Genomic DNA, 12,725 nt, shown 5'->3' with positions numbered 1-12,725 from the left:
TATATATATATATATATATTAATATGTATTGCCATATATATGTGTATACATATGTGTGTGTGTGTGTGTGTGTAAATAGACGCTGCAAGGGATTTTCCAGACTTAGAAAGTAGGATTTTCCATTTCTATAATTGTAAGACTTCTTCTTTCAGTTCAAAAATGCTCTCTCTCTCTCTCTGTCTCTCTCTCTCTCTCCCCCCTCTCTGTTCCTCTTATACATACATACTTACACACACATACATATAAACATACATACCTATCTACATACATACATGTTTATGTTGTATATAAACATGCTCGTGTTTTTATATAAGCTGTCAAAGGCAGAGAAGGAACTGACGTTTAAACATGAACAACTTTAGATGTATTTTAATAGGTATGTAGAAGCTAATATTTGTTTTTATCTCTATTATAGATATCGATCTCGAATATGACAGCTGGTTTGATTTACCACGATAATTGATTTGCGAGCAACTTTCTGTAGTTTAGTGTGAAGAATTGTTTTTATGAGGTGAAATAATAATTATCCATAATTTTTTTAGTTAAATATAGAGAACGTTTTATTTGTTTTATATACATTTGTTACGTATGTTATCCAATAGGTTTCGAAAATATTTTGAATTAAACAAGTAGTGAGCAAGCGTTGAGGCGCGTGGCTTAGTGATTAGGATACCCATTCATGAGCATATGATAGCGGTTTCGATTCCTCTAAACGCTTCTTTTCATGGTTCGAAAGGGTGGTTCGTTGTTTTTTAAAACTCCTTTTTTTTTTTTTGTATGAGTCGAATGGAAAAAAGTTTTTTAAAAAATAGATACCTGTTTCATGTTGATTTTGAAAATGACGTTCCATTTTCTATTTAAAAAAATGTGGGGAAAGAATTGTAATGGTGATCACTGTCGTGAGGGTAGGGATAACTTCCAAGAAGGGGAGTATAAAAATCATACATTTTCAGAAATTTTTTTCATAAAAGGTTCCACCTCTCATCATAGTGGAAAAAAATTGAAAAATCCCCATCAAAACAGAAAATGCAACTTATGTGGATAGCCTATTCTGAAACTCTGTCAACCCTTTTTCTGAATATACAAACATACATTATATCATCATCTAATCATGACTTTTACATGATTTCTATGGCTTGATGCCCTTTAAATCTCCACTCACTTCACAAAGTGTAATGGATGACTTTTTGGGGGCACTGGCACAAGTAAGATATTCAAGTAACTCACAACTGAGGAGTTGATGTTGATGAGAGGTTAAAGTATGATAGAAGGTCAAGAACAGGTATTTTGCAGTGAAGGAGATACATGGTTACCTCTGTTGGGAAAAGAGAGAAGATACTAGTAAAGAGGTATCAGAGGATACCCTCAAGTAACTGGAAAGTAAATATAAGAGCAGGGCTCAAGAAGATCAGACAGTAGGTAAGTTCACAAAAGTGTAAGAGGAGGATAGCACATGGATAGAGATGAGGATGCAGTGAATGGGATCATGAGTGGAAATGTCAATTGTAAATATCAGTTTTGTTGGAGAAAAAGGGGAAGCAATTGGAGGTAGTACAGGTGATGTGAAGTGTGGACAGTATGCGAGAGATGTACACTGCCAGGTACAAGATCAGGGATACATAGGGAAAGAAATAGTGGGAGACAAACATGGGCAATGGGGACTAGTATCATAGTCAGAAGAGTGATGAGGTGAGGGTGTTAGAAAGATGAGTTGCGGGTAAGAGACACATCAGGGAAGATTATGTGCAGGAGTATTGACATAAATGATATGGTTTTAGGAGGTCATTTTTAACTATTTTGCACATATATTTCATCTATATCAGATATCACTTATGCATAAATTTTCTCTCAACATATTTGTACTTTGTCAAACATGCACACTGACATTGCACATCTAGCCTTCACATCTCCTCTGTATTTATCACCCTTGTTTCACTACTGTGTAACATTACTGTTTATACACAAGCATCATATAATCTGATTTTCACTTTGAGAGAGGGTCCCTTTGTTACCTACAAAGGTAATAGTACTTAGAACTTTTTCCATCCTGTTCTTACTCTAGCTCCTATACTGTCAGAACATTCTCCCCACTACTAATTAAACCAAATATGAGGGGGTACCCAAAAAAAACTGGAATTTTGCAATATTATTTTATTCATTTAGTTTTACATGTTTACACTTTTATCACCTTCAAAGTATTCTCCATTTGAAGCAATGCATTGAATAATAAAAATGTTTATAAATCATTAGGTGTTTACAAATCATTTGTACCATTAGACAGTGGCCATGCTGGGGCACCACATTGAGGAATTTTTTAGTCATATCAATCGACCCCACTACATGTTTTTTTTTAAAACCTAGTACTTATTCTATTGGTCTCTTTTGTCGAACTGCTATGTTACAGGGACATAAACACACCAGCACCATTATCAAGCAGTGGTGGTGGACAAGCACAGACACAAAAACGTATGCATAGATATGTATATATACATATACAATGGACTTCTTTTCAGTTTCTTTCTACCAAATCCACTCACAAGGCTTTGGTCAGCTTGAAACTATAGTAGAAGATACTAGCTGAAGGCTATGTATTTGTATGTGTGTGAGTGTGTTGTGTTTGTCTATCTTCATCTTCAAAAGGAGAAGGAGTTACTTCTTGCAAGGTGCTTCTTGACATTAAAATGAACATTAAAATCAGTAAGATATAAGTCAATAATTTGAGATCCTCATCAACCATTAATTGTTCCCAAGTAATATGCAAGTATTGATGACTAATTGCTGGGAAAACACCCATCAGCTGCTCTAAAAGTTTGACATTGTGTGTACGTGTGTGTGTAAGTGTGTAAGATACATATATATATATATATATATATATATACTTGTGCGAATGCGCTATCTTTAAGATAACATATTTTACATTGTATCATATATTTGGATAATATATATACATAAGTATACATATAGAATGCATGGGGAATAGTATTCAATAAAGTGTGGTGTGTGTAGAGTATCTGAAGACATTTGTTTCACTTTTTAGGCTTAGAAGCCTGTAAGCTACTTGTAAATAGGAAAATAACACTGAGGCAGCAAAGAAAGAATGATATTTACCTTACTGTAGTCCATATATGAAGAGCTTTTTGAGTTTGATGTTGTATGTTTTTCTGCTAAGATGATTTTGGTTGTCTATGCAATGTTATTTTTATGTTTGTGATTTTGTCTTCTGGATTGCTTTAAAGAATGTGCTGTTCATTATGAAAACTTATAGATTGTTCAACAAAAATGAATTTTAATTTATTTTAGCTATTGGCAGAATTTGTTTTATTTAAATTTTGTAGTCCTTCTGCAATTAATGCATGATTTATTCATAATTTTTTTTTTGTTAATGGGTTTAATTTTTATTGATATTGATATTTTTAAGAAGTATTCATACACTGTCTTCAACAGTTAATGAATGTTGGTGAACTATTTATAACATTTCAATGTAATATTTTGAATGGAAACGAAGTGTGAAAATGATCTGGAAAAAATTAATCAAGTGTAAGAATATGTGTGGCAGTTGTTATATTCTTTGTTCCTTTACTGGTTATGTATTCAGATTGTTGCCACTAAATAACTTGTATTAATATGCATTATTTTTCTTCGTGTAAGTTATGAAATATGTATTTACTACCTATAAGTGTCATTGACTGTAAGGGAAAGATGGGTAAGGAATTAATGGAATTGTAGAAATGAAATGTAAGAATATAAGAAACCATAACTGACTTAGAAGAGATGAATGGTATTTACATGAGTGAGTAACTGTCTGTAGTTGATCATAGGTAATTTTAGCTGGTGTTTATGAGAGTTGATACTTATTGGTTTGCCATCTGAAAGAGCTAATAAATGGATAAGATGTAATTGAATTTGAAATGAGGGAAAATAAAGTTATATTTATCTGAATAAATGTTGTGTGGATTTTGTTATTCATTATTCCTGAATTGATATATAGTTCATATGTTATGATGTGTTTCTGATTTTATTGATGGTTTCGTGGTGCTGATATCATTACAGGGTGGTGTATTTACTGCATCATCCAATATTTTATGTATACTTTGTCTATATTTCTGTAAGGGCAATAAATGAAGGAAAGGCGACATTATAGATGTAGATAGAAAAGTTGAAAAATTAACTTTATCAATGAAATTGTTCTTCTATCCTATATCTGTCTAATGTCATTTAGGAGAATTATATATATTTTGTGTTGCCTATGGAAATGTAAGAAGCGAAGAATACTTACTTGAATAAAGAAATCTATTCAAATGTCTGTTATAATAGAAACCTCATCTATTATTCTTGGCAGCAATGTGTTAAGACATTAGTATTTTGTTGTACAGGAATATGGAAGAAATAAAGTTGGTAGTATTTTAATATGCAGAAAATATGGATGTATTATTCAATGTGCAATGAACAAAGAACAATTATATTCAAAATATCTGTAATACAGTCCATTCTTAATACAAAGTTAATTATTCTTGACTATACATTTGACATAGTATTAATTGGTCTAAATTATTAGGAAATGAACACATTTCTGAAAGAATAGTTGTCCTTGAATGTGTCTTGATTCTTTTGTTTTTAGTGTTGGTACTACCTGAAAAGAATGGTTATTTGTGAATATGGATGAGAAAATGAAAATGTTGACTGCAGACTCTTATATATAAAATGGTGAATTGAGGAAATATATTTGAAATTAGAATTGATATGGAAGGAATGAAGAATAATTACGAAATGATGAAATCTGTGGTCCTTGATGCATTAATCCTTTCTGTTACAAATGTATGGTGGCATTAGTATTAACACCATGTCTCTTAATTTCTATTCTGTATATAAATAGTTGATGGTTAATTTAATAGTATAATAAAGATGCGTAAAGTAATTTTTGAAATACATTAAAAATGAATGAGGAAAGAATGAAGTATATTTACCATACAATGGCAATTGTCTAATTCTGTTCCCTTGTCATTGATGATGTGTACAAAAAAAGAATTCCTGTAGTCTCTATTGATGTCATGTGAAAGAAGATATATGGAGTGTAGGCTAATGTTTAAATTGGTGGAAATGAAGAAAAATATATAAGTAATAAGACATGATGAATAAAGAATATATGTATATACCCTACAATGAAATTTGTAATTCATGGTAATTGATGTTCTAATCCTTTAGCTATATTTGTATGGTAGTCTTAAAATGGTATTAATGATTGTCACTTTGTAATATGTTAAGTTGTCCAGGAAATGGTACATGCAAGTCCAATACTTACTGGTGACTGTTACCTTTTCCCTCTCTCTAGAGGTTTATATACCCAACACGTTTGAGTATTTTATAGTTAAACTTGTGTTATAGCAGCTACAATAAGCTAAACTACTTTCAAACCTCAAATTCACTCTGTGTTTTTTTAATAATTGTTTTGTTGTTTCCATATTTTGTAATGTGCATGTGTAAATGATGCGGAGTCTGATAAGTAGATAAATATGGTTTGCTGTTGTGTACAGCTGTATTCTCTATTGATAGTTTCATTATCAGAAGTCTAAATGAGCACTTCCTTGTAAACAACATTCTTTGTGGTGTGTTTGTCCTTTGATACATATATATTTAATCCTGGAAACCCTGTAGACACTCTAGAAAAGGCAACATACAGTTGTCCATGCATAAATCAGGCTTTGGTAAATATAAACCAATTTTTTCAAATGTTTGTACTTGTGATTTATTAATTGTCATTGCCATTGCTAGCCTAATAGGAAACAGTTGTCTAATAAATGTAAATGGGAGCTCTTCACCTACTCAAGAAAGGGTAACTCTTGGTATAAATACAATTCTTTTGTTATAATTTTTGCCTTCATGATTTTTTCTTGAATCTCTTGAATAACTAAGCATGTACCATTATACATGCCATTAGCTTGGTCAATTGTGCACAAGAGAATAATTAGTGTATTGGTTTTCAATTTTAATATGTGTGATGGTAAGCCTGAAATATTTAGTGTATTTAAGTACTCTGTAGTGAATTCTGATGCATCATCCTGATTTGAACATTGATCATGACTAAAGAGAACCTTTTCATCATCTGAAAATAGTTTTATTATTTCCTCATTGATGAGATCAACATCAACATTTCTGGTGCTAAAACAACAAATTTTGAAAATCTTTCTGACTCTGCAATACATTCCTGTATGACATTTCTATTGAAAACCAAGGAAATGAGGTTGTTAAAATTATGAACAATATTACATCCCCAGGGTATAATAATTTCACCATTTGCTTCTTCTGCTACGGAACTATTTCCTACATGAAGTATAAAGTTGCTGAACTGAATTTGGTTGTTTTGATCTTCTGAATTCTATGTATATGATTTTAATCATATATTTTCAGTCAGCTGAATTTTTTTACATGTTTCCATAAAGATGAATTATTAAAGCTGCTGCCTACTATCTGTGGTCTGCTTCCATGTTTAATGACAGCTAAAATTTGTTGAAAATACCCACCAAAAATGATTACTTTTCCTCTAAACGGAACATGTTCAAACCTGGGGCCAAATGTTTTCATAAAATTTCTTAATGTTCTATCCAATGCCTTGTGAGGAAGCGGTGAGACATAGGTAATTCATCCCAAATTATAACATCAGCCTGAATAATATAAGTTGCTTTGTTACTCTGTATGGATACATTACATGTGGCAACATTAACCGGATTGAAGGGAAGGCAGAAAATGGAATGAGCTGTGGTACCCCCAGTAAGTAGCAATGCAGGTATAGCAGATGATGCAGTTGCTATTGCAATCTTTCCTTCTCTGCGAACATGGGAAAGAATGATACTACAGAAAAAAGTTTTACTTGACTCATCTGGTCCATCAATGAAGAAAGTTTTAGCAGTGAGAATTTTGTGACTGTGAATATCTGCTTTTGAATTGTGAATTGTCTCTTTATATTTTCTGAGATGTCACATTTTCTCACTATTATTCCATGTGTAAAATTCAGGAAAATCAATATAATGTAATGTACATGCAAATGAGTTATCTGACAATTCCCGGTTAACTTGCCTCCATTCAGTGAGAGTGGACCTGTCATGTGTATGGACAACATGTTCAATATCATCATTGTAAATGTATTGCTGTTGGGGTAAATGAACTGTAAGCTGTTGGACTGCAGGATGTGAACCATGTAATTTGGGCCCTAGAATCCTCCAGACTGCCTCTGATGAGGATACATAGCAGCCATTGATATAATTTTCAATTTCATCTTTGTGTGTTTGTTGTGTATAGTGATTGCCAGTAAATGACATCCTATAATTTTTATAATTGCATACGAGAAAGAGGGGTCATCATCTTGTACATAAACGACAAGAAAATAAGAATTTGTAAGACGTTCGTAATGAGTCATGATATATTTATTATTGGACGTAATGCGTGAACATATAAGGTTAATTGAAGGAAAAACTTGTAACATCACATGAACATATTTTGCAACCACATTTCCCAAAGCAAATAAGGTGAACATCCGCGCGTGCGGGTGTGTATGTGAGTGGTGTGACTCAATGCATGTCTAGGAACTGACAGGCAAAAGTTGTTTCTTTATTGCCCACAAGAGGCCGACAAAGAGGGGACATACAAAGACATGTGGGGACATATAACAATTAGAAAAAAAAAAAAAACGTATGATATACATGCATGACGGGTTGGGGGTTCACACTGACTTTCTTTCTTCCTCTTCCTCTGCTTTCTTTCTTCCTCTTCCTCTGCTTTCTTCCTTCCTCTTCTTCTGCTTTCTTCCTTCCTCTTCCTCTGCTTTCTTCCTTCAGCCACCTTCCACATTTCTTCCTCATTCACTTCTCTTATTTTTTCCACTCTCTCCGGCTCCTTCTCAACTTCCTCTCGAATTTCCTTATTGTTTTTTAGAGGGCAGTCCACTCTAATGTGGCCCTTTTGGCCACATTTAAAGCAACGTGGGATTCTGCCCTCTAACCAAACTCTGAGCACTGTTTCTCCTATTGTCACCATTTCCACCATCTTTTCTAAGTACTCTACTGTACTTTGTATTATAACGTCCAGTACCTTTCCTCTCCAATTGGTGGCCTCTGTCTCTGTGGCTTGGAGCATGGTTACTTCTTTTTCACTTCCTAGAAGCACAGCTGTTGCCACCCAAGCCGTGTCTATTTCAGGGGGGATTCCCTTCACGCTGACCCTGGAAGTCCTTCTTCCAAGGCATGTAGGTCGGAGGATCACCCTATCTGCCTTCAGTGGGTTCACTGCATGTTCCTTAGCCTTTTCCTTGCTTCTGAAATGCACATCTCCCATGGCATATCGTCTTCCTCTGACAAAATATAATATATCTTGTCAGATTGGCCTCAATGCCCTTTCTATCATTTCTGTTGATTCATTTTCAATTCTTTTTTCTTTTACTGAATCATACTTTTCATAACTTCCTGAGGTGGTGACAATTTCACATCACCACCTTCTCTGTTTAACATTTTTTCAAAGTTCCTCAAATTCATTAGGTTTACTTCTCTTCTTGCGACCCCTGTCGCCTCTGTGAAGCTTTTCTTCCTCAAGCACTTGTCTATCACTTCTACTGCTCGCACAAGTTCCTCCTCAGTCCTGCTAAGGTCCGAATAAAACATATTTTTCCTTGAAGACTAAGCCATCCCTCCTCAAATGTGGTGAGACAGCACAGACAAACAAACTGTTGCAAAGCAGCATAAAACATCAACAGTTTTTAACCAATTCAAACAAGTGCAACAAACGAATCAATATGCAAAATTTAGTCTAGATAGACACGACAGTCAAGAGTGGCATGAAATTAGAAATGTGTTCCTTTATATACGGAATGAACCGGAAGTCCCTGACTTCCATGTCATCTGGAAGTTAATTGGAAGCTTCTCGAATATTCAAGAATTTTTTAGAAGGTCAAGGGAGATTACTCTCATTAGATTCCTTTTTCGTTTTGCTTTCCTGCTTGACCACCAGGGGTTACTACAATAGCAACCCAGGATTTCGTGGATGAAATACATATCAGATCAACTTCAACATAAAAACCGTTGTCTTATGTATATCAAAAAATTACATAAGTGTTAGATGGATATCTTAATTTCAGTTAAGATGTATTTTTTAAAATGCGGATAACAAGAAAAAACCTCACTCCTAGTAGTTAAACATTCATTTGAGGTCCTGAAATACTTCAAAAGGTGTGAGGAGAGGGTGATTTGACTGATATTTCTAGCAAGTTGAGCAAACATATAGAGGTGATGTATCAGTCTAAAATATAAAAATTTAAAGCAGAAACCAAGATGAAAGACTATAAAGCAGTTATTAACAGAACATGCATTTACTATTAAAAGCAATGATGAATTTAATAAGATATATTAACTGAAAAATAACACACAACTAAACATAAGCTTTAATAAAAGCAATTCTTTCTGCGGAGGAACAATTAAAAACAAAATACTATTAGTATTAAAGAAACAGAGAGTAAACACTATGCAATAAATATTCTTTAGAAGTGCACCTCTCCAAGAAAATGACGCCTAATTTCACACTTACACTGCAAAGCTTACAGAAGGGCTGCTGAATTGAAATCTCTATGTTGCTTTGAGGGGAAGATAAAACTTGACAAACTGCTTCTCCCTCTGTTGTTGGACTACTGTGATGTTTGTTTAAAAAAGAGAGATTATGACTGTGATAAAATAATGAAAGCAATACCTACTAAGCAAGTGAGCACTGTTATACAAAGAAATAATTAGATGTAAAATATAAAAATTATTAGAATTGGGAATCAAATGTGAAAATATTATCAAGGGGCTAGCAGAAAACTGCCTGGAGGACTCTTTTTTCTGCTAGTAATACTAATGATCCAATATATATATATATATATATATATATATAAACACACACACACTGTGTCTGTAAAGTCATGGTGGGATTTGAAAACTATTTATTGATGTAACTTGCAACACTACACATTTCATTTACATGTTGAATAAGAGACCATCTAATCAAGTTTACATATAGTTTAGTATAGTTTGATGTGGCTTCCATTTGTTGCCCAACACACATCTAATTGATACTCCAGCTCTTGCCACACACAACAGAGAACATCAGGTGTAACATATTGAACAATGTCACTGATTTTCTACTTCAGGTGCCCAATAACAAGAACACTGTACACATGTTGCTTGACATATCCCCAAAGGTAAAATTCTAAAGGCTTGATGTCCAGCAATCATGGAGGCTATGCCTTCCATCTACCCCTTCCTATCCATTGCTTTGAAAATATCCTATCCAGAAAGTCATGGACAATTTTGGCATAGTGTGGCGGAACCCCATCATGTTGAAATATGATACCTACTCCTACATCCCACATTTTTGGCATTGCATACATATCCGACATATCAAGGTAGTAGTTTGACATCACAATCAGCTCTGTAAAGAAAAATGGTCCTATCATATGTGAAGGTACACTTTGAGGCTGTCATGCTTGTGCTCAATGTAGGCATGTGATGGTTCCTCAGCCCATATCGAGATGTTATGACGATGACCATGTCCATACAAAGAATGTAGCCTCATCACTGAACACAACGTTTTGTAGGAATTGCTCATCATTGTCCATAACATCACACATCTTTGTAGCAAACTCAAATCTTTTGTGTGTATTGGTTGGGTGGAGAGCCTGTGTCAACTGCTTTTTGTAAGCCACAAATCAGAGATGTTTCTTCAGGACTTTGTATTAATATTATTATTACACTGGGCAAAAAAAGAAGAAAAAAAAATTATCATGCTATTTAAACTTTTTCTGCTGAATTAAGGTAACTTAAGGGGGCTGAATCCGAATCTGACATTAGTTTTCAGACAGCACATGTAGTTTTTTTAGTTATTTCTTGTGTGCCCATAGCTTACATTGGGTGCAGCATATGGAGTTTACACTTACTCCTATTCCGCACGTTGAGCAAAGCCATTTCCCTGAAAGTACCAATGTCCTGTTTTCTTTCCTACTTACTAAAATTCTCTTCTTCAATTCGAGGCTTAGATTCCATGCCCAGAATTTCCTCATTAATTCCCTGTAGCTATGAAAACAGATCATCAGCATATGAGTTCCCTTGGACGGCCAGTCATAACCTCTTTAGTGATGGCTTGCGGAACTATGATGAATAGGAGGCGAATGAGGACTGAGCGTTGATGAACTCCAATCCTCATGCAAAATTCATCACTGAAATCGTTGTCAACTCTCATTTTACTTACAGCATTTTTATGCATTGCTCTCACAGGCCATTACTGGGGTTGATCTGATAGATTGGCTCCCCTCCTCAAAAATTCCAGGCCTTGTGCCTCGAGTAGAAAAGAATATTTCTATATATTTCAACATTGGGATCATATCACTATTTTTCAAATTGCTGTTTATTTTATTTTATTTTATCATATATTGGGAAATTGTTAATAGTTTAATTTTTATTAGTTTTATATCTATTTTGGAACACTTATGTAATTGATGCATATTTATATATATTTTTCTGTAAATGATAATAATATTTTATAAGCTTAAAGCTTATAAGCTTAAAGCTTATAAGCAGTCACCGTGTAATGACTAAAGGAAAAAGTCTAATGGGCGAACCTGGCAGACAGTAACCCCACCCCACCCACCAAAACCGACCTTTCCAATATTTTTTCTGGATTCCTGTTTTCAATGATGGAGATTCCAAATTTGCAAAAAAAAAACCATGTTTTCAAACTTTTTAATTCCCCACCAAATTTTAAACTTTTTACTTTTTTTCCAAAATTTTTTTCAATCTTTATGGAAAAATGTGGAGATTAAGAATGTGGGGGAAAAAAAACAAATTTTGATTTTAAATCTTTTATGAAAAACTCCACAATTGATCCATACCCCGCTTGCCACCCCATCCCGTTGTCCAAAAGTGAAAATGAACGGCTGTTTTGTCCATTTCCACATGCGTAGATTTATAGTGAAACAGCAAAAGGATCACGGCATGTGAAGTCCTCACCACAAAACTCAATATGCTAAAAATAACAACTAAATGTCTAGAGAATTTTTGTGTTTGTGTGTGTGCATGTGCAACAATTTCTACAGCTTGTCCAAATGAACAGAGAAAGAAGTACACAGAAATATATTTTACATACCTGTTGTATATGTTGGTTTTGTTTTTTCACTTTAAAGGTAAACGATTCTGATTACCTTGCTGTCAATTCATTGGATTAATCCCAACAAAATAATACAAGTTTAGTTACTGGATCAGCACCTATGTTTCTGTTTTTCATTCCAAAACAATAAAAACTTTAACATGCTTCCAAAATGGGACTTCATCCATGTGTATTCATGTGCGTATATGTGCAGGTGTGTGTGTGTGTGTTGATGTGCAAGAAAAACATTTACTGAAATGAACTTGTGCTATGTTACACCTCCAAATTTCCTTTTAATTGTGATAATGAAACAAGGGGTTCAGTCCTTACAGCCAAAATTTCCCTTGCATTTTCTCTCTTTTTCAATATTTAGTTAAAAGAGAGAATATGTTGTTACCAACAACGTTAAAACTTTAATAACTTGACTGATCTGTCATTGAACCAAGATTTTAATTTCATTTGATACACACTTGGCTATTGTTTATATGGAGAATTGCAAACATGGCATATAAAGATAACTTATTTTAATAGAAATTTTATGATTACATTTCCAAAAATGTTTTTCTTGC

The 12,725-nt window shown here is 33.8% G+C and overlaps 1 protein-coding gene and 1 long non-coding RNA gene across 4 annotated transcripts in view; both read left to right on the top strand.

Moving 5' to 3' along the window:
- The window catches only part of LOC106872991 (galaxin), a 91,985-nt gene that overhangs the window by 35,985 nt on the left and 43,275 nt on the right, over positions 1 to 12,725 (top strand). For 2 of the 3 annotated variants that reach the window (XM_052971696.1, XM_014920181.2), the window contains exon 1: positions 238 to 376. The exons of the other annotated variant lie outside the window; for it this stretch is intronic. In XM_052971696.1, the coding sequence (XP_052827656.1) occupies positions 349 to 376 (28 nt within the window). In that variant the 5' untranslated portion in view covers positions 238 to 348. Of the gene's footprint in view, positions 1 to 237; positions 377 to 12,725 lie in introns of those variants that run through there. 3 annotated transcript variants of the gene reach the window in all.
- LOC128249070 (uncharacterized) lies at positions 401 to 5,731 on the top strand. Its single transcript, XR_008265169.1, has 2 exons — positions 401 to 511; positions 4,619 to 5,731. It is a non-coding gene; the product is annotated as an uncharacterized LOC128249070 (long non-coding RNA).

The sequence above is a fragment of the Octopus bimaculoides genome, chromosome 11 (genome assembly GCF_001194135.2).
Source record: "Octopus bimaculoides isolate UCB-OBI-ISO-001 chromosome 11, ASM119413v2, whole genome shotgun sequence".
NCBI classification, from domain to species: domain Eukaryota; kingdom Metazoa; phylum Mollusca; class Cephalopoda; order Octopoda; family Octopodidae; genus Octopus; species Octopus bimaculoides.
This window is presented reverse-complemented; position numbering and strand designations above follow the sequence as displayed.